General features: G+C 43.8%; 1 protein-coding gene across 1 annotated transcript; it reads right to left on the bottom strand.

The window, feature by feature from the left end:
* Positions 1 to 419: 419 nt before the first annotated feature.
* LOC114793998 (C1q-related factor-like) lies at positions 420 to 19,854 on the bottom strand. The gene is made up of 2 exons (XM_028986232.1): positions 18,599 to 19,854; positions 420 to 1,746 (listed from the first exon to the last, which is right to left on the bottom strand). The coding sequence occupies exons 1-2, from the start codon at positions 19,205 to 19,207 to the stop codon at positions 1,567 to 1,569; spliced, it is 789 nt and encodes a 262-aa protein (XP_028842065.1). The 5' UTR covers positions 19,208 to 19,854; the 3' UTR covers positions 420 to 1,566.
* Positions 19,855 to 21,410: the final 1,556 nt, after the last annotated feature.

Raw genomic sequence — 21,410 nt, 5'->3', positions numbered from 1 at the left:
TGTGTGAAGATGAATGTGTGCTAAAGAGGGCTGCCGCACGCCGCACTCTGCCAACCCCCCCCTCATCATCCCGTTGCCAAAAAATGACTTCAGACTTGCAATTCCAAAACAAGTCCCATTTATTATTTAAATATATTTAACAATTCCGGGGAAAAAAAAAAAAGTAAACGAGACAAACAGCAACGGTTCCATTTTTACAAGCTCCTTCATCTCAGCACAACTTTGACAGTTCAGTCCAGGCCTGAGCGCAGCTTCTTCCCAGGAGTGTAAAGATACATGATCTCGGAATTCACCAATGTTGCAATAGCACGATACAGAACATGCTTCGTCACACACTCTGTCTCTCACACACGCGCTCAGAGACACACGCTCACACAGGCACACACGCATGCACACACACACACACACACACGCAGTCACACATGCACGCTCGCATCAGATGAACTGCTTTTCTTTTCTTTTTTTTTTGGACTCAAACTATCAGGAAATGTACCCATGATGCATTGCACTGGTTAGTAAAGCTGTTGATTTCGGGTGCCCCCCTCTCGCTTGGTCCTCCTCGGACCCCAGCCGCTTGCTGGAGGGCTGCCTGCCGCCGTCTGTGGCATCTGGTCTACGTCACAACTGACACTGTGGATTTTTTCGTAAGAGTTCGCAAGAGATCTACGTACAACAGCAACAACGTAAACATCTACAGACTCACGGCGGGCAATCGCACTGAGGGACAACAGGGTCGGCGGGGTCAAGGGCCGGCAGGCGGGGTCACGGCAGCCGCTCTCATCTCGCCAGGCTGCTGAGGTGTGCCAGCCGTTCCGAGCTCCCGGCGGCTTTGTCCGGCTTCTCGCAAACTCCCCGCCTGGTGATGTCACATCGCATCAGGGGGTCCGGCCACCTCGGCTCCAGCAGCGGCAGCAGCGCGACCAACCGCACAGGGGTGCACGGGGTAAGGAGCTGGGGGGGGGGGTCAGGCGAGTCAAGTGTAGGTGAAATTTTTTTTCACTTTTTTTTTTGGTTTATCACACAACAACACAGTCAGTATCACCAGGTGGCACGGTGCCCAGAAGGGTTTGCTACAAAGCACAGGATACATGGCCCCCCGTTTCACATGGTAACCGATCAGGTTTAGCATCATGTGTTTTGCATCATGGCCCCACCCACCCCCAATCCCCTCAAAAAATAGAACATTCTTTTATATGTTGACTTTCTTTGTTGATACATCTGGACATGGAGGATGCACGCGCGAAACACGAGGACTTTCCATACGTTTCTGCCTCTGAGAGGAGAGTCTGCAGGAGGGGGAGGAGAGAGTCCGGACTCCTTCACATGTTTTTATTGTTCCACCCAGTGGAAAACCACCCCCTCACGACACAACACAACACCCACACGTACACTCACACACACATACACACTCGTACACCCATCCCCACCATCCCCACGCCGACGATCCTTATGTTAGCACTGTGTTCCGGCTGATGAGATTTCAACATGGCTGAGATTCCGGTAAAAGCGATGGAAAAGGGTCAGAGCTCATTCCGTGGGTCTGTCGCTCTTGTCTCTCCCCCCAGTTCAGTCGGAGTAGAGGATGAACCCCGAGAACGTGCTGTACTTGTTGTTGTTGCCCCCGTGCGCCTTGCCTCCGTCCAGCTTGATGTAGACCTCGTCTCCAGCATCAAGATGCAGGATCACGCTGTTGGAGGCATAGTCGTAGTTCTGATCGGCATCCTGGGCGATGGCGCTCGCTCTCACCTGCAGGCAAAGCGGTGAGAGGGTTAGATGAGCTGGACAGATATGGTTTCATACTGGAGCGGGGGAGGATATTATTGCTGGAGTGGCAGGAAGGGTGGTGGGGACGGTGTAAGATGCTAACATGGGTGTCCTTACAACACTCAACACTAACAATTTCTCAGATCAGATTCCTATTAATAATTAAAAGGTGCATGTGCTCACTTGCAGATACAAACACACACACACACACACACACACACACACACACACACACACACACACACACAGATATGCGCACACACTGTTCAAAAGCTGAACTCATTCGTGGCAAGATATAATATTTCTGGATTTGGGCAAAAGTCCCATTTCAGATTTGGAAGATTGGTTTGGAATCATTTAATCTGTTGGGTGCATTAAGGTTCTGATGCTTGCGAGGGCATGAATATGTACAGACGACTCTCATAAATGTGAGGATTAGCAAAAAATGTTTATCCATAAAACACCATCTAAAAAATAAGAAAAAAAGTCCTTATGGAAGCTTGAGTGTGAATGTCTATCTGTCTTCAAATTACAAATGAAAATGACAGAAATCTTGATTTTGCAACTGATGTCCATTACTGCATGGTAAACAAAATAACCGTCCAGGCATCTTATTTGTCCCCTTAACTCCAGGAATCAGCACCACAGACAGCTCCTCTTCAGTTTTTACAAATTACATTTAATTTTTTAGTAACTACAGCAAATAAACATACAGAATGGTGTTTGATTTCCGTATTTTTATTATTTATTTAGTGGTGTGTGCCTTGTTTCTATCTTGAAATCTTGAAAATGGGAAAGCGAGATTTTTCTTCCATTACAGAGCAGATGAGATGACAGTCAATGTTGCCGCTATGATTCTGTGTACTAGATTTTGTTACTGTAAGTTTACATCCTGCATTTAGATCCATTTCCTTTTGATGGTGTCCTTGCTTCAGTAGAATAACATAGATTTTTGGCATTAGAGACTCAATATATAGAGCATCATCCATATTTTGGTCAATATGAACTAAGAAGCAGTCACAAGTTTCATCAAAATATATTAACTGCTGAGAGTTAAAATGAAATATTTTCCGAAATTAAAACATGATGGTGTGAAGAAAATATTCTTTATATTTGGCCAACAAGATGCTGAAACCAACAAAATGTATGAACCCACTGAAAATGGCAGAGCAGCATTGTGGGCCTCAGCTGAAAAAACGGCTAAAATACATGTCATCTATATTTTGAAATATAACATTTGGACATATTCTATCATTTAATTTGATTTATCTAGTGATAAGCAATTCTACTCCAAATTATTTTGGAATGTACTTGTATGTTTGACAGAATGAATGAGGCCCATTCTGTTGTCATTCTCTCCATAAAACCTAATTTGTGAGTACGTTTGAAACACTGAAATTTGAAATGTTGCACCTTGGCAAGCAAATTCTGTGTCTTCTGCAGGGGATTACAAAAGTGTTGGGGCTGTGTTAATCTGACAGATGTCATTGTGCGGTTTCACTGCTGTATTGAGCCGAGTGCAGTCTAAACCAAGGGTTCCTTAAAATTCTCGAGGTTACAATCATCTTAGCACCACAATGCTTTGGGGAAATTGGACTCAGAATGTTAAGGAAATCCAATGTCAGGATGGACAAAAAAATTCTATAAAGACTACGGTTCAGCTTCAGTGGTCGGGTCTGCGATATACAAGCCGTGTTTTGTCCAAAAAACACCCAATACTATGGACTTTGTTGGCATCAATGAGAACCACAGAAGAATGTTGAGAACTGGATCGGGCGGATCTTTCAATAAATCCATAGAACAAAAGCTCTGCCACTGATCACTCCCACTGGGAACACAGGGTACCAACAGAGGTCAGGATGCTCGAAGTTTGCATCTCCTACCAGAATGTTCTTCCAAAAAAATCTTCATTTAGATCTGAGTACCAGTGCAAGAGGTAGAACAAACTTGTATATAGCAGGGTGAAAATGCCCGAGGCGTCTAATCTAACATGCAGCCAGGAACTGAATAAGTACATGGAATGAATTACTTGCATGAGATTAATCCAACCATGTTGTGTGACAGAAGTGCATTTTATGGCTTTATATGCATAACTCTTTATGTGTTGCGGTGAGGTACTCAGGTTCTGTCTTGTTCCTCAGAGCAGTTTCACAGACACATTTCGTTCAAAAAAGGAATGAGTTAACTGATGACTGCTTGGATGGGTGTGTCTGAGTTTATGAAGTGGGCGGGTTGGTGTGTTGGTCTCATGTTTGCGATGTTGTGAAAATGTTGCTAAAACTCAACTGTGAAATTAACAGTGTTTCCTTTCCGTGTTATGTGACAGACGTTCCTCCTACATCCAGACATACTGTGCCAGGTATTTTACAATATCACATGACCTGTAAATTGTGAAATGGGCTTTTTTTATATATAAAATCCACTTAAATATCACCTCATGCAATAACTGGGGAGATTTTTGAAGGCGCATATTTGTAGTTTCAATTTGTGTAATTTGAGGGTTGCTGGAATTGCATCTACTGAGTCTGACCTATGAGCATTGCTTTTTTTTTTTTTTACATACAATCAACAGTGTGTTTGTAAGTGTGGGGTGTGTGTGAGTAACTGGGTGTGTTGCATATGTAAGCGGTGGGTGTGTGTGACAGCGGAAACGCTCTAAGCTCTCCTCCTCTGTGACCTCTGCACGGGCTAATTAAGAGCTCCATCTGAAACCTTCCACTGGACTCCAGAGAGAACAGCGTGGGCTGCGGCGCGAAATACACCCAGCAGCATGGCAATAATGAGTCTGTGTGTGTGTGTGTGTGTGTGTGTGCGTGCATGTGTGTGACATTTTATAGAATCCTATGGACAGCTCTGCTCAGGCACACAAATATCGGCGAGAGGAGAAGAAAGTACAGGAGAAGACATAGCTGCTATTCATCTGAAGAGGACAGGGAGGGGTGTGCAGGGGTGGACAGGCCTCATACCCACAGCTGGCAGGAAATGTCCGAGAAATAAGCCTGTGTGGGGGATCTTTTGGATGTTTCCAGGAATGCCATCACTGGCTATCCAACCAGAATTCTGGAATAAAAGTGCTGATAATCTAGCCACATGTCTGATGTCATCCCAAAATGACTATAACGGAGATGGTGTTTGTGATGTCTGCTGTGTTTGTGAGCAGAGAAGTCAGAGGTAAATAGATCTTGTCAGATTGCACATATTTGACAGCCAACTTGACATTTTTTAGGAAAGAATATGTTTTTAGGATCCTAATACTTGCTTAGTCATGGCAGTTAAATACTTATCAGACGGTTTTGGCAGTTTTGTGTGTGTTTTAACACATTTTTTGGATTATTTTGCAGTGAAACAATTACATATCTGGCAACACTGCTTCAGCTACTTTGCACTTGTGATATTTTTGATGGGAGCATGTTTTAATGGTCCAGAATGACAAATTATCATAGCTATGGGTTCCAAATATAAACTTTGAAAGAAATAATAACACTAGAAAAGCACTTAGATACAGATAACAAACATTAACTCCTTTCTTGTTTTTTAAATGTTAAAATTTTGTTAATCATGCGAGCATGTGGGGCATATCGAACATGCCCCACATGCTCGGTCTATCATTTGGGTTTGAAAAACCAGGGCCTGTGCACGTTTGTAGGTTTCTATATTCTTGAATGTCTGTCCACTTGGCTTAAACTGTGGACTCTTCTGTGATTTGATTCACATCTCTAAAAATACCCGACATGCAAGGTGCCGGACGCAGGGGGAACAAAAAGCAAAAGCTTATAACCCTGAGTCAGACAGAGGCAGGGAGATAGGGGAGCGCTGTTAATTCCTTAAAATCAAATAACCACCCACCCCCACCAGCGTGTGCAGCGCTTGCCAGAATCATTCTGTATTGACTGAGGCCATTGTGTACTCAAATTCCACCTAAGCAAAGGCAGGGACCCCGCGTGAGTGACATTGGCGAGGGGGCATCGTCCCCCCCCACCACCCCTCTTGCGCACAATGTTCAATTTCAGCTCCTCTGTCGATGAGTTCCCTTTATTCCGCCAATCGAGGGCCATCAATGTCGCTGACAGATGTAAAGATAAATGATACGCCATTCATGCTTCTTTTTTTTGGTGTTGGTTTTGTGTCGGAATAGAACTCAGTCCATTATTCAATTATGATGAAAGGGGAGAAACAGAAAGATTCTTCCAAAGGCCGGATAATAGAGCGTTAAATTCAATAGTGGGATGGAGATGGTCAGGCAGGAAAGGTCTGCACATTTTTATACACACATCACACAGCTCTCCTACGTGCTTCCTCCTCGCTTTACTCATACCCTGCTTTCTCTCCTCTCCCGCCTCGCCACTCGCCAGCTGGCCACCTCCTGCCCTCGCCTCCCGCTCTCCATCTCCCAGGCAGCACCGGACGTTGGTAGGAAAAGAGGGATCGGCAGACCTTTCCTGTCCATCAGGTGGAGATGAGACGATCAATAGTTCATGGGAGAGATGCAAACACTGTGGCTGTGTGTACAGAGACATTAGCTGATGGACGGATGGATGGAAAGCTCATCTCAAACTTTGCAGGCTGCCAGGCTGCCAATCAGCCAGCCTGCCTTCCCTGAGCCCAGCTAGAATTGTTCTGTGGTTCTTGACTGAATTAAATCCTCCATCCTTCATCTGGGTTCCTTTTGCACCTGTGTGGAGGTCTTAACACAGATTGAGAGCTTTTTTTTTTTTTTTTTAACATAAGGTCTTTAAAGCCACATGTTCCATCACATAAAAAAAAACCTCACATAAAACTCTCAGTTGTCAGGATAGTAATCAGCACATCTTCATATAAATAGCCACAACGCAAAGACCACAGCTTTGACAACAGTTTTTTTCCCACATAATACATGTGAAGACATTTTCAAAAGAGGTGGTGATGAGGAGATTTTTAGACAATCAACCAGATTGAGATATGGCGAATCTGGAGGCGTTGAAGTTCATCCCTGAGTAAACATCATAGCAACTTCCATCACGGAACACTTTTAAGCATCTGCAGCAATCAAAGTAGCATCCTACATGAATTTACAGTGTATGTTCATACAGCCTTTTCATCATGATGAGAATTAAGATTATCAGGTATTTGTTTTGTGGAGAAAGCTAGCATTCTCCTCCATCATTTGTTATCCTTGTTATCCTTTGGACCAGCTTTGGAAGACACAAATCACTCCATACTAAGAAGACCCTACAAAGACCTACTGTTTTTGAGATACTCTGTCCCAGTTGTTCAGGCACAAAGTTTTAAACTTTTGTCAAAATTGCTCAGATCCATACACTTCCTTATAAATCCCTGGGAAGGCATCACAGTAACAAAACTATCATGTTTTTCATGCTTGTGGTTGTTGTGGAAATATTTCCAGCACAACAGCATCTGAGGAACTGCAATGAGGAGAAGGTCAACTGGGTTCTGTCAAGTGTATCAACATGCATGGAGGGACTTGCTATGAGAGGCTCCAAAGTCCTGAATACAGTCACAAGCATATATACCACTCTTGGTCATGCAAGATTGGAAAACAGATGCGCAGCAGTTTGGACAGCGGGCGCCAGAATCTTTCTTGTATCAGCTTGTGCCCAGCACAACAGATAGTGTTTGGAAAACAATCCCAGCCTTGTGCGTCACCCAGGTCTAAAGTGAGATTCAGCTGTCTTCTAAATGTTCCATGACTAAAGCTGAATGTTAAAATGATACATTTTTCCTTTACATGGTTTTAACATTTGTAGCTTATCGGTGTAAAGTTCTAAAAGGTAAAATTCTGATAATTACCTCTCATATGTTTATATATAACCTATTGGTATGTGCACATTTTATTTCTTATTTTGTTGCCGTATTATATTTTATTGTATATTTTTTCTGTCTGCTAAATGCACTCTTACTAAATTTTACTATCCTGCTTAGTTAAGTTGCGTTTTCAGTCGTTCAAATGAATAAACTGTGCAAAGCTGTCAGTATGCACCTGCAACTTAGAAGTCATTGCATTGTCTTGCTACATTTCTGCTGCAATGAAAGCTCGACAATGCACAAAGTAGCCCAGTGCTGCCTTATCCAGTGCTGGCACTTATCCTGTATTCCTTTTAAGTATTTAAGCCTGCCAAATGTTGTGCTGTACCGGTGCAATTGGTGACAAGCTAATTATACCTTACAAGGTTTATATTCTATCTCGCTTGGTCAGGTCACACAAATGCATGCAAATCAAGTCCTTTTTTATTTATTTTTATTCTTCACATGGGGCCCTCTAGTTATTGGATGTCCTTGCTCTTTGGAACAAGTGGCAAAGAAATTTGTCAAACGTCCGTCCAAATATTTCAGTATCCAGCTCTCCCACCCAGCCAATGGTGCACGGTGTGACTGACATTTCCCTTTAACCTATAGGAAGTCTGAAAGGAGCTGATAAACTCCGCGGAAGACAATGGGCAGTGCAAAGTCGAGATAAAAACTGACGGTAGAAAGAAAGTGATATGTCTGTTTCTTATGAATAGACGTGTTCGTAAGGGGGGGGGGTAACTTTCGTAGCGAAATCTGGAACAGTACCTGGTGACTCATGCAGAAAGCTGACAGTATCAGCACGGGGGGCTAATCTTTGCCCTGCTTGAGGTCCACGAGCCCTTTTTCCTCGTTGTTTACCCCCCTGATTAAATCTGTTGAGTCTAATATCGATGTGCAAACAAAGGCTGCTATTCTGAATCCATGGTGACAGCTGTCCAGTGCATATTAATATGGAATAGCACGCCCTTAGCAAACACCCAGCCAGCGCGCACCCTTATTAAGGGGTTAGCACTCTCGACCTGAGGGAATCTGTGGGATTTGTCTGGGAGGATTTTGATGAAGCCCTTTTTAATCTGTCTTTATTGTCTAATATTGTCCCCTCCTGGGACTGCACACATCCCATGTTGTCGGCGTTTTGGGATTATCACGCCGTCTGCTGATTGCTCAGGAAACCGGGATAGAGGATGTTCCTCGTGAAGCCATCTCTCTTATAACAATCTGCCATAGAAGCTTTGCATATTTTAACCTTGATGTATAATGAACGTTCAGACGGATGCAAGGACCAAATAAAACGCTGCCTGTTCTTTTGTTTACTGCAAAAGAACCCATTGAACCATTGAAACAGCTTTTATGTTCAGGACACTTTATCGCTATAAAAGCTAGATCACATTGGCATCTGTGGTTGTACTGCTCCAGCGCAAGATTCAGCCTTAGACAGGTTGCTACCTAGTTGGCTTTGTTAACTTGAATTCGTAGATAATCCACAGGTACTCGTGAGAGGGTAACACCCTTCCCGGCCGTCATCTGCCCTTTTCACTGGCATCTGGCAACACTGACATTCAATACCCAACAATGGAGGTTAGTGTTACTGTATGAGGCTAGGCTAGGCTAGTCAGAAGCTTGTTGCTAGTTGTGGACTAAATGCGAGAAATAATCTCCATTCTGGTTTCAGTTCAGAGACTTAATCCTAACGTTGGTATACTTTGTGGTTTTTATAATCATGCTGAATTGCAACAAGACATTTCTTTCTTTTTACTGCTTTACTTTCATGGGGCAGTAGTTGCCTAGCGGTTAAGGAAGCGGCCCCCTAATCAGAAGGTTGCCGGTTCGACTCCCGATCCGCCAAGGTGCCACTGAGGTGCCACTGAGCAAAGCACCGTCCCCACACACTGCTACACGGGCGCCTGTCATGGCTGCCCACTGCTCACTCAGGGTGATGGTTTAAAAGCAGAGCACAAATTTCACTGTGTGCACCGTGTGCTGTGCTGCTGTGTATCACTTCCCAAAAAATCACTTCCCAAAGAAATTTGAATTAGCTTGTTCATAACTAACTGTATTAGAACAAAATGTATTGGAAAATCTGAAATAATTCCAAGATATTGTAAACATCTAAAGCAGCTCGTCACATCCATGGACTTAACTTGCTAAACTGAAATTCTGCGTTATGTAGCAATTTCAATAATTTTCAAGCAACTATTTATAGCAAAGAGGAATCCCTTAGTTGTTTAAGCAGGGCCCAGAAATAGAGCAAGCACAAAACCTTAAACTAAATAGAATCGGATTATAATAAATCGGAGTAATAACAACCTGTAAACACATGGTATGTCTTAATATACACTGCCACCTTTCTCCTTTCTGCCCTCTTTAAAGTGTCACAGGACAATCTGAGCTTGGAATGAAAAATTCAAAGACAACAGAGACAACCCAGGCTATTAAACACTCAGAACAACATCATGGAACCATTGCATAGAGGCAACAGTTATGATTTTTGCTGACCCCACTCAAGCTCATCACAGTTTAATTGTTGACTACAACATTGCTCCCATTTTCTATATCGCATATTCCACATTCCTACAACATTCTATATAGCTGGTTGTTACATGTTCTATCACGCTGTGTACATAACATTTGTATTATTTATGTATTGATGTTTCTCAATTAAATCTTGGTTAAATGTTAATAGTTAATTCAAATAAGAATTTAGTTGTATCTTGTACACAATTCTCTGCACATATAATAAAGTTTAAAATCTATACTGCTCATCAGAAAAGTTGATGTTGGTTGTAATGCTCGTGGTCATGAGGTGTCTATAGGAGAGATTGTGTCATTAAATATCATCTAGACTATGGAAATAATTACACTCCAACAAAAGGCAGGGTGGGTAGTTACAAGAGTTTTTATAAGGTACATTTAGAGGTCAGAGGAAAAAATATGAGAAAAAAGAGGTGGGTAATTGAATTCATGATCCCCGATCATGAGGACAAATTTGTGAGCAGCCGGTCGTCTCCCCTGGAGTTTTTTTTTTGCGAACGCTGGTTTCCAACTTCACTCTGGAGGGAGTGTGGGCTTGCACACAGCCAAACAGCAAAATCACTATCTGTCACTACTCGTTTTCTCAATTACTGCCACTGACAGAGTAATGAAAACAGTGCTGATGCTGCTCTTGTTCTTCACTTTACTGGAGGTTAAATCTGTTGAGTTCGGTGGCTCTGTCTGGATCCTATCACTGCTGTTTTTTTTCCTTTTCATGACATAAACGAGTTGCAAAGCAATCACTAATCCTCAAGTAAACATATGTAAAGTCTACTTCTACACAAAGCATTATACATGGGTGGCTATGTTGGAATAATGGTTTTATTTTGTGTTTTATTTGGCTCTTTTTCATGTCGAATGCCTGAATTCAAGTGTTGATGATCTGTCTACATGTTCCTCCTGATAGCAGCCATGGTTCTTGAGACGCCTATAGCAGAGATGTTCACTGACACCAGCTGTGGACAGGGAATATCATGAAAGTAGAGAATGAAGTGAAATGGAAGAGAGGAGATACAATGCATGCAGTGCAATGCACGGAAGCATGACATACTGACATGCGCTTTTGGAAGTGTGGGAAGGGGCGTGGTAACCCTTGAAATCTGATTGGCCACCCCCACCAGAGCTGTTAATCAGTTTGTTCAATTAGAGTGGCATTTCAAAATCTGAAGCCTCTTGAGTTAAGTAAATAGTTGTTTGCAATTTGTAGAGTTCAACGATTTGCGTTTGTTAACTTCAAGTTGATAAGTAAGTTCCGTAGCGTTAGTTAATCAGACTGGTGATCATATCTCAACGAGTCTAGCTGGGTTTTAAGAGTTGTGTGGGTTTTCGACGTGATTAAACATTTGTTACGTCACCGGCTTCCAACACCTGAGCATGGGAGCTGTTATTCATGCTTTTTTCTAAATAATTACACACCAACAGGTAAGAGCTGGGTAGTTAGGCCCTCATATCCAAATGATTTGGCCATCTGAAAAAATGGTGTCTAGATAAAGTGATCATCTCTAACAATTAGTCTTTTAAAAAGGGACATATTGGACAAATTTGGTGCTTTTCAGAAATTTGATAAATCTGAATTTGTGAATCCTTTGTCATTTTATTGAGATCATCAACATAAAATGAAAGTATTCATAGAATGAATATAGAATATATTAAGACTTACCTGTTTGAATGATGACAAAATTTTAAGACATTTGTTATATATAGAAATGTCAAAACTCCAGATAAATACACGTATCACATACAACAATTCATGCAGTGAATTGTGCACCAGTTACTCCCAGGACTATGCATCCAATAAACAAGAATGTAATACAGTGTACAAAAAGGTACAGTTTACAGAGGTTAGTGAACGCGCCCCCGGTGCAATCTTATTTGGTCCCTGTAAAGTGCCTTCTGACTGCTAAAAGCTTGTCCTGCACACTGCGTTTCATTTTGAGTTTACTTGAAGGCCGGGCGGGGTTATTTTAGCGATTTAGGGTTTGAGTCTTGTCAGCTCTCGTGCTGGTAGCACCTGTTGCCTCTTTCACTTCTGCCTGGCTGTATGTGCTCCCAGCGCTCAGCGGTTAAATTGAAGTGTCCACTGAGCCCTAATTGCATTTGAACGGGGAGCTGTGAGCTGCATGTGTGATGGGGGATCAGAGCAGCGCCTGCCCCAAAAAACAGAAAGGAGGAGGAGAAAGCCAGATCCCAAAGTCTTTTCTCGTGCTGCGTCTGTTGTTTAAGAGACAACAGCATAAGGAAACCTGCCCAGGTTTATTACAAAGGCTAACCCGATTAAGAGTATAGGTACGGAGAACAACAGATTAAAAAAAATTTCCGTCATTAACCCGCCAGCTGCTGTTGGCCTCATGGCCTATCAGTAGGTCCGCGGCGACGAGCCTCGCTCCAGCTCTGAATGAAACATTGAAGAGACGTGTAAACAATGTTTAATGGATGAATCTAAATGTTTAATGGGACGTTTTCCAAGATGAACGACATTGCAGGTCGGTCCTAATAGATGAACTGCAGGAGGGCTCCTAGGGAGGATCTCTGGTCTACAGAGTGCACTTTTTTTTTTTTATCTGAATCCATTAAAAGATTTAAACCATTTTACATTTTTAAACCTCTCTTATTTCCCTCAATTTAATTCTCAAGTGTGGATTAGGTGCATTTTCTTATGATGATTTGTTTTAAAGCCCTTTGGAAAGATTTTAGAATACAAAAGTATTTATCAAGAGCCTAGACATGGTTATTTAAAACCATAAATGGTTGAATGCAGCGAGCAGCAGGGGTCCCGCGCTTTATAAGTTGAGCTGCAAGATGATGCACCAGGGGGAGTTTGGTGCCAGGAGAACCAGACGCAAGGGGTCCGCTTGCTACATATTTATCCATATTGCATGAGCTGTAATGCTCACAGGGGCTCACATCGAGAACGACTGATGCTTCGGACAGCCTGCAATGCAGTCTGTGGAGGAGAGACCCCCTCAGCTTCAGAGAACCATCATGACCTTCGCTGAACAATGGCGGCACGTTTTTGCAAAAGCACAATTTGAATACACCAAATATAAACAAATAAATTAATAAACAAAGCGATAAAATCATAAGCTGTTTTATTATTTTTATTATCTATATAACCGCCATCTAAGTAATACTTAATTATTTTATTATCTATATAACCACCACAATAGCAATAATTAATTATTTGCGTCAAAGAACCTTATTTACTCTGGAATTCATTTAATATAACTGAAAAGCTCGGGGGCATTGGGGCTGGCAGGGAGATCGAGAACATCAGTCCAGTGCACCACCACCCAGCCATCATTCTAGATTAAATCTGGACCACAGTCACCACAGTCATCATACTGGACTAAAAATTTAAGGAAAAACGCACAGCACAAAGAGATGTTGGGGAAAGCAGAGGTCCCCAGCCACCCTCTTCCTGGAGGGTCTTCCGACCGAGAGTTTTCATTCCAGCCACTGCTTAATTAGAACATTCTCTCCAGGTATCAGATGATTGGGAACCCCTGCCATAAAACACATTGCCAAAAATACAACATTGCCTGTACTAAATAGAAATGAATGTGGTATCATGAACAAATAAAATAACGGGGGCCGCGGACCTAGTTCTTAGTATTGGCAGATTGGATGTCATGTTATATCAACTTTTGTGTGTTTTGTGTGAGGTTTTGATGATTGTGGGTCTGGCAAAAGTACTTTCATCAGAAATAACTAGATGGCAAAAAGCACTAATTTTTTTTTTTAGGTTCTGCTTAGTTCAATGAACAAATGTCCAATTAAGGAATTTAAATACATGCAACTTGAATAGGTACTGAATAAGAGAGAAAAGCACCTCTGGCTGTTGCGGAAAACCACCCGTATGTTCATACCTTCATGACGCTGGATAAATAACAGTTTTAGCTTGTAAAACTCCCATATGAGCTGTTTTATGACTTTGCAGTGGCCCACTCTAGCCAAAGCTACCAGAGATAAAACCCCCAACATCTGTCGACGTCTTAAAACGTATAAATAATGTTGCCGTTTTCTCCAAACTCTGATAAATCTTTCAAGTCATTGTCTCAAGGCAGTTTTAAAACAGCAGTAAGTGTCACTTACCATTATGGTAGGCAGTAATTTTTACTTTTGTTGCATTTTCCCTGCATGTTTAACTTATTTATGTAGTCAGTGCTCAACAATGCCCATCAAAGCAATTCTGGGAAGCCTTACACAACCTTCAACCTACCTAAAATTCCCTAAACCTGTTCACAGTCGCCTCCATCATCATGTAGCTACAGAAGAACGTTTGGAAGAAAAGGAGGAAAACTCTCACCCATACTGATGATAAGTCCAGGGCTGCACCGGCATGCCGACACTTGTCAACTGGAGACGGCGCCGACGTGTATGGCATTTCTTAACAATGCGGCCGAGCCCGGTCCTAATGACCGACCCAACCTAATTAGTCCGGTGCTCATGTTCCACTCCATCGAGTGGCAAATGCAACGTCCAATTACGTGGCAGTTTGGGGTTAAAGGTCCTGCCCCAATAACTCCATGGCTGATTAGTGCAGAGACAGGCAGAAAGAGACCAATTTACCACCCCTTTTTTTATTATCTCATTCTCGTCCCATAAAAATATATATGATTCTCTGCCTGTTTGTTTCTATTATTAGAAATAAAATTTTCTTTCAGAAAGCCTGAACTGAGACAGGTATGATAACATATGTCAACCAAAAAGTAGGGGATATAATATTAGAATAAATTATTAGTGTCTCAGATCCTCTCTTGAACATGAAGTGACTCTCAATGTGTAAAACCCATGATTCATTCAGGCCCATTACAGCTCAGTAACCATGTCTTTAATTAAAGCATGCGAGAGCTGCTCTCCAACAGATTAGTACAACACGCACGCACCTAAACTAAGAACAAAATTCTTAAGATGGCAGACATGCAATAGACACAATAGACTTTTTTCTTAGAAAACACACAAACACAGACAACAACGTATTTGAAACGGGCTGTGGCGTCCCACAGCATTGTACCATTTTCTAAATTTAACATATTGTTTTTAGGCTTTCCCTTCAACTGCCAACCTCCACACAAATTAACATCGTGATCATATGATGAGGTTTAAACCAGCCCACAAACATTTACAGTAAAAAAAAAAATTTGACAAAAAAGGGCAAATCATCCTGCCCTACAAAGACGAAGGTGAGATTAGCCAATTAAAAGTACCACAAAAAATATTTGATAATCAGCAAAAAAGAAAAAAGCAAATCTGATCAGATGGCAGCACCGCCTCCCAGAAGGCGAGACAGTTGGTGGGTTTAACTGTGACCAAATTTAGTTGGAAGCAAATGACTATTAAAAAGAAGTGTGTATTAATGGCAATATTAACAGAGGGACTGAGAAGCACCAAAGCGACTTGGAGCATCGTAAAGGCTCATTAACGCCTCGGGATGTTCTACTTGCCTCGCTTCTTCAATCACCTGCTCCTTAAAGTGACATTGGAACGGACATCATTTTAACATGCAAGCTTCAGAGATTAGGCTCGACTGAGTCCAACTGTCATTGCGGCCCAGGACGGAGGCCATATTTGCAAGAGCCATATTGCAAGAAACAATTAGCACCCTGTTTGGCCAGAATTGAGGAAAGCTTTTTCCCATTAAAATATATCTGAAAACATGGGGTCATCTTACATTTGTAGTCTACACATACAAAGCAAAAAAAAAAAAAAAAAAGCACAGTGGTGTCAAATATGATATTTTGTAACTTGTTTTTTAATAAAATGATAACAGTAAAACAGTAATCAAATTTCATAAAGAAATGTTATTACCAAAATTCAAGATAAACTGGCCTGCATGTGTGTGCTAGAATAAAAATAGCATTTGTAAAAAAAAAAAAGTGTCTGTGTGAAGATATTTTGACTTTTATTCAAAATCTGGGACTTGAATGAATGGACTTATTTATATGTCCTTTCATGAATATGCAGTCCTCTACAGTCTGGCTTAAGCACACCCTCACCACACACTCACACGCCCTTAAACACACTCTTGCACCCTCAGTGCTGAGCTGCTGTTCAGAGTGGGCAGTTTAATTAGCGAGGCACTAACCACTTTATAAAAATTAGGCGCGTCGCAGGCGGGGCGCGCGCTTCAAAGGAGAGGCTCTGGAGACTCCGTCCCTCCGCCAGGAACAGACGGCGTTTTACGGCAGCATATGCTCCCCTTCCTGCGTCACCCTCCTTACACCCATTAAAAAATGCAGAGGCCTGGCCCGCGTTCGTCTTTGGGCGCCCACAGTGCACGTGCACGGTGGGGAGAGAATAAGCCGCCACCCGAGCCTCGACCCCCAGTCCCCAAAGTTTCCCCGGACAAGAAAAAAAAAAAAAGGAACTATCTTTATCTATCTCTCCGCTCCGGTCCTGTTCCTGTGGCACCGTGACTGCTACCGCTGTTTGATTAACGCGCCCGAGTTTGATCTGGATCGGGCAGTCAGTCTGGATTAAGGCTTTCATTCGTCGGTTGAGGTCTCACTTCTCAGCTCAGAGCGGCTGAGTGCTCGGTGGAGGGCAGGGAAAGCGGTTCCCCCGTCCTGGTATCGCCCCGTCCGCGCGGCCTCGTCGACGCGAACTGGATGTAAACATGCAACCGCGTGACTGTGCGAAGAGTATAAAAATACCAGAGAAGCTGCACAAAGGCCGGAGGACAGGTGCTCTTGGCTGCTGCCTGGCTACAGCTGCTCTCTGTTGATGCTTGTAAATAGAACGTGGTCCTCTCTGACCCCGAAAATGAGCGAGAAGAAGAAGAAGAAGAAGGTGCTGCTGGCTCAGCCGTACCACCTCGGCGAAACATCGGCCACCTGATGCGGCCCTGCTGCACTCTGACCTGAAGGCCTGTGACAGCCTAAAGGCCCAGGAGCCTGGGAAGCATTTATAACTGGGCTCCCAGAGTAAATAAAAGGCTCAGACGCCTTGCGTTGTGGAGCCTAGATTTTGTTGTAGAGTGCAGTTGCAAAAGCATATATATAGTATAGCAATATATAGTTTTAATGCCTTTACAAAAAACATGTTTGCATTAAAACAGAATAACATAAAAAGGAATCATTTAATGTGGAAATAATGTGGAAGCCCGAAAATGCCCCCTAACTGTATATAGTGACGACTTTGGTGACAACTTCATTCTATAATTTAAACAAAGCTCTTTTACACCATTTACACTTTTTACAGCGAACACACTTTCCCTTTCAGAATCGGCTACAGTCCTAAACAGCACCCATAGAAACGACAATTATTTAAGATTAACAATTACTGTTTTACATCCGAGCTACTTTTTAGCCATTCAATTCCAGTCCGATTCCTGTTGTACATCATGCATAATACATCCATGCGTCGCGCGTTTTACATTACGCTGCAATCTAATAATCAATTTAACAGAATAGTAGATGCATTTAAATGTAACCCCACGGACGCAAATTTAATCGAAAAGCTCGGCAGCCGTCCCACATTACTCCGCCTCTCCGTGAAATGGGCACGACTCGCGGTTTGGTTTTATGGCGAGAGGGACGTTCCGCTCGGCGCGCGTCCCCCGGACCTCCTCCTCCGAGTTGCGCCTTGTTTTGGGGGGGACGAGAGCAGGTCGCCTTTATTGGTCGGAAAGTGTTTTTACTGTTGTTGGTATTTATTTATTGATTGGGTTTGCGGTTGGGGGGACGCGCGCAACGCCAGCGCGCGTTACCGGAACCGGCGTGCGCGCCGCCGCGGACGCGCGAACTCGACCCGCCAGACGCCGCCGCGACTCGGGACGGACCGGCGGGAATAATGAACCGGGGTGGCCAGGCAATGGCCATCCATCATGGAGCGCTTCTGAGCAAATTGAATTAATTGCGGGCGAACAGTGGCTGCGTTTCCATTTACCCCCAAATTGCACAAATTGGAAGCGAGTAGTTTCGAGGGCAAAGGAGGGGTTTTCCGCTGCTGCGCGACGGTGGCATTTCAGGTCGGAAATGGGAGTATCTTGCAAAACCGCAATGGATGCAGGTCAGGCAGAAAACACAGGGCATGGTATACCTGAGGAGGAAGAGGAGACCGGGGTCTTCTTCATTCTGATCAGAGGCAATAAAAAGTTGGCTGGGCCATCCTAAACTTCTGAATCCGTATGAATCATCTATGAATTTGTAGGCTATAAACTAAAATGATAATAAAATTGGTCTTATGTTATAACTTCTAACTGCATTTATAATAACTGCACGCATAATTTAAAAAATCTGCAGTAAGAGATATAACTGAAATAGAAATAAGTTGGCCAAAATCAAGAGGGTCAATGCATCATTTTCATAGTATCATAGTATTTTGAAAAGTACAATTTGGTTTTGCACAAAATTTGGTGTGCCTGTACACACTAGGCAAGAACAGGCGAGAACCGCCTTACGAATCACAGATAATTCAAACTACGCCGGTTCGTAGTATAAATGGGAATGTATCTCAGAAACGGTGAATAAATCGATTTTGTGATGAACTGTAGTCTGCATAAAGGCACGCTTACCTGTCCATTCTTACACAAGTCAGCCCACATGCTGGTCCCGTCTCCACCCCGCATGAGTACGTGGTAGATGAAGAAGTAGGTGCCCGGCACGCTGCAGATGAACTTCCCCGAGACGCCGTCGTAGTTGTTGCCCAGGTTGGTTACCACGTCGTCAAACTTTAGAATCTCGTAGCCCTCGTGGGGGTTCTTCAGGCCGGCGTAGAACGCCACCCGGGGCGATGTGGTATAGGTAGCCGTGCCGACGGCCCCACCCCCGCCCAGACCCACCACGCCCGTCCTGCCGCGCTCCCCCCTGTCGCCCGGGGGCCCCACTGGTCCAGGTGGACCGGGCTCTCCGGGTGGCCCCGGAGGTCCAGGCTTCCCTGGCCGTCCTGGCTTGCCCTGCGGCCCCTGGACCAGAGTGGAGGGCGGGGACATATGGTCGGCAAGGGCCTCGGGTTCTGCCTGCGAGGCAGAGAGGGCGGGGCTGCCGCTGGCCGCCGGGCCGCCTTTGCTCAGGTACGGGTCACACACCATGCGGCAGGTGCCCAGCATCTCGTAGTGGCTGCCGTCCGCGCCCACGGAGCTCACCAGCACAGGGATCAGCACCACCAGCACCAGCACCAGCATCACCCCCACAGCAGCGGCCACCAAGCTCTTCCTGCCCAGGCTGAGCCGGGGCAGCGGCTGGGTGGCCAGCGTCGGTCTTCCTGGGGCCGAAATGGTGGCTGTCGGAGTGGGTAGAAGTCAAGCCGGGAGAGGAAGGGACCTCGCCGTAAGATCCCGCAAAGAGAGGACACGAGTGAGGAGAAGAGTGTGTGGAGGGACAGGCAGAGAGATGCACATGCACACATGCAAACACACACACACACACACACACACACACACGCCGAGAGTGAACGAAACACACACACACTCACTCACTCAGTCATGCACTCTTAAACGCTTCAACTCTGCATCCCCGGGTGGTAAGCTGACTCAGTGGTAGTTCACATACCCACACATACACACGTGCGGGCACTTTCACACACACACACACACACACACTCACACAAACAAAGACACGCACAAAGTCGTACCTAAAGCACGTGCAAACACATAAACTCACACCGGCACACAAGTGACACCCTCTGAGATGAGGAATGTGACAGAGAGAGACGAAGAGCAAGACAGGATGGGTTCAGCGGAGAATGAGAGGAAGAAAGTGAGAGTGCGTGCGAGGAGAGAGAGAGAGAGAGAGAGAGAGAGGAGGAGAGACTGGAGCTGTTTGCTCTGAGTCTTTCTCAGGGTCTGGCTTTTATATGGACAGCCCCCCCTGCTGGTGCAGCAGCGCCACAGCGGCGCAGAGATTGATGCGAGCAAGCGAAGGAGTCTGATGAGATGAGCGAAAAGAGTACGGGGTAAAAGGAGTGGAGGGAGATATAGGCAAGAGGGAAGGACCGAGGTTGGGATTACAATAGAGGGATTGATGAACATGATAGGAACAAGAGTCTGAGATAAAGATGGAGAAAGGGCGCTTGAGATGAATGAGGGGCGACTTCTCATGTTGTCTCTCTTTATGCCCCTCCCATCTCTTCTCTACTCAGTCTGAACAGAATCCAACATCTAAAAATAAAATAAGATGGGGTGGAGTGATGCACCCCCCCAACACACACACATACAACCTAATGCATACCTATATGAAAAGGTTAAAACTTTTAGTGGCTTCACAAGTCACAAAACGAATAATGCAAGCAAGTACAAAATACACATGAATCATACATTTTCCATATGGGTGCATACTCATAAACGCATTGATGTGCATCCATACGTTCTGTTTTTACATGGACACAAACTGACAACCCTCTGTGTTCATATTCATTGTTTGCCTGAGCATTAACCTTTGGGGTGACTCTGAGCGTTCTTATTGTTTAAGTGTTGATTTGACCTTTCGTTTCAATGCATGGATAATGCCTGCGTTTATTAGCTTCTAGCAATATGTGAGTGCTTTCTTGTATGCGATTTAGCATTACTATGCTTGGTGTTGAGGATAGGAGTATATGAGTGAGTTAAGTGTTACTATCGGTGCGAATATGTAGTGATGCTTTGGTCGTGCATATTTCAGAGCTTGCGTATTTGCTTGACTGTTACTGAGTGTCGAGTGCAACTGTGTATATTTGTTCTGCAGTGTTGCTGAATTTCAGTCAGTTGACCCCTCCCTTCCAGTAGTCCATTCTGTCTCTCTCTCTCTCCCTCTCTCTCTGTCTCTCTCTCTCTCACTCAGCCAAATTGCTTCTTATTGGGCATTTTCCCTTCCCAAGGTGTATATTGATTTCCTGGTTTGACTGAATTTAAGGTCCCACCTGAAAACAACATCTTTCTGCGGGGAGCGTTGCAGAGTGCTGACATTTTTACCTTACAAGTTGATCAATGGGATTGCGGTGAGGTGACAATATGTATGCCTGAGCCCTAAGCACAAAACATCACGTAAGGACAGGTCTCTGTTGAGCGAAGGCATATGTAATGAAACCTGTCAAAATGTGTGTGTGTGTGTGTAAGCATGTATTACTCTGCTTGTGCGGACATTGATTCGGTATTTTATTACATATATGCACAACACACATTGACCTTAAGGCTGTTGCCTTTGGCCCTCGCCTCTACAAAGGCAAAATACATTTTTTATGGACATTCTCTGTCATTTCACCCTCTTGCATAATATTAGGTTCTCAGTTTTAATTAAGCTTATATTCCCAAGAGTTGCATTTATGTATTTTATGAGTGGCATGGCCATAGAAGTCCATTGGCCAAATTTTCCCAATTAAACACTTTTATAGTAATAACACGAGTCAATAGT

This window comes from Denticeps clupeoides, chromosome 7 (genome assembly GCF_900700375.1).
Source record: "Denticeps clupeoides chromosome 7, fDenClu1.1, whole genome shotgun sequence".
Taxonomy (NCBI): Eukaryota; Metazoa; Chordata; class Actinopteri; order Clupeiformes; family Denticipitidae; genus Denticeps; species Denticeps clupeoides.
The sequence above is the reverse complement of the archived record's forward strand: the minus strand, read 5'-3'. Positions and strand labels throughout refer to the sequence as shown.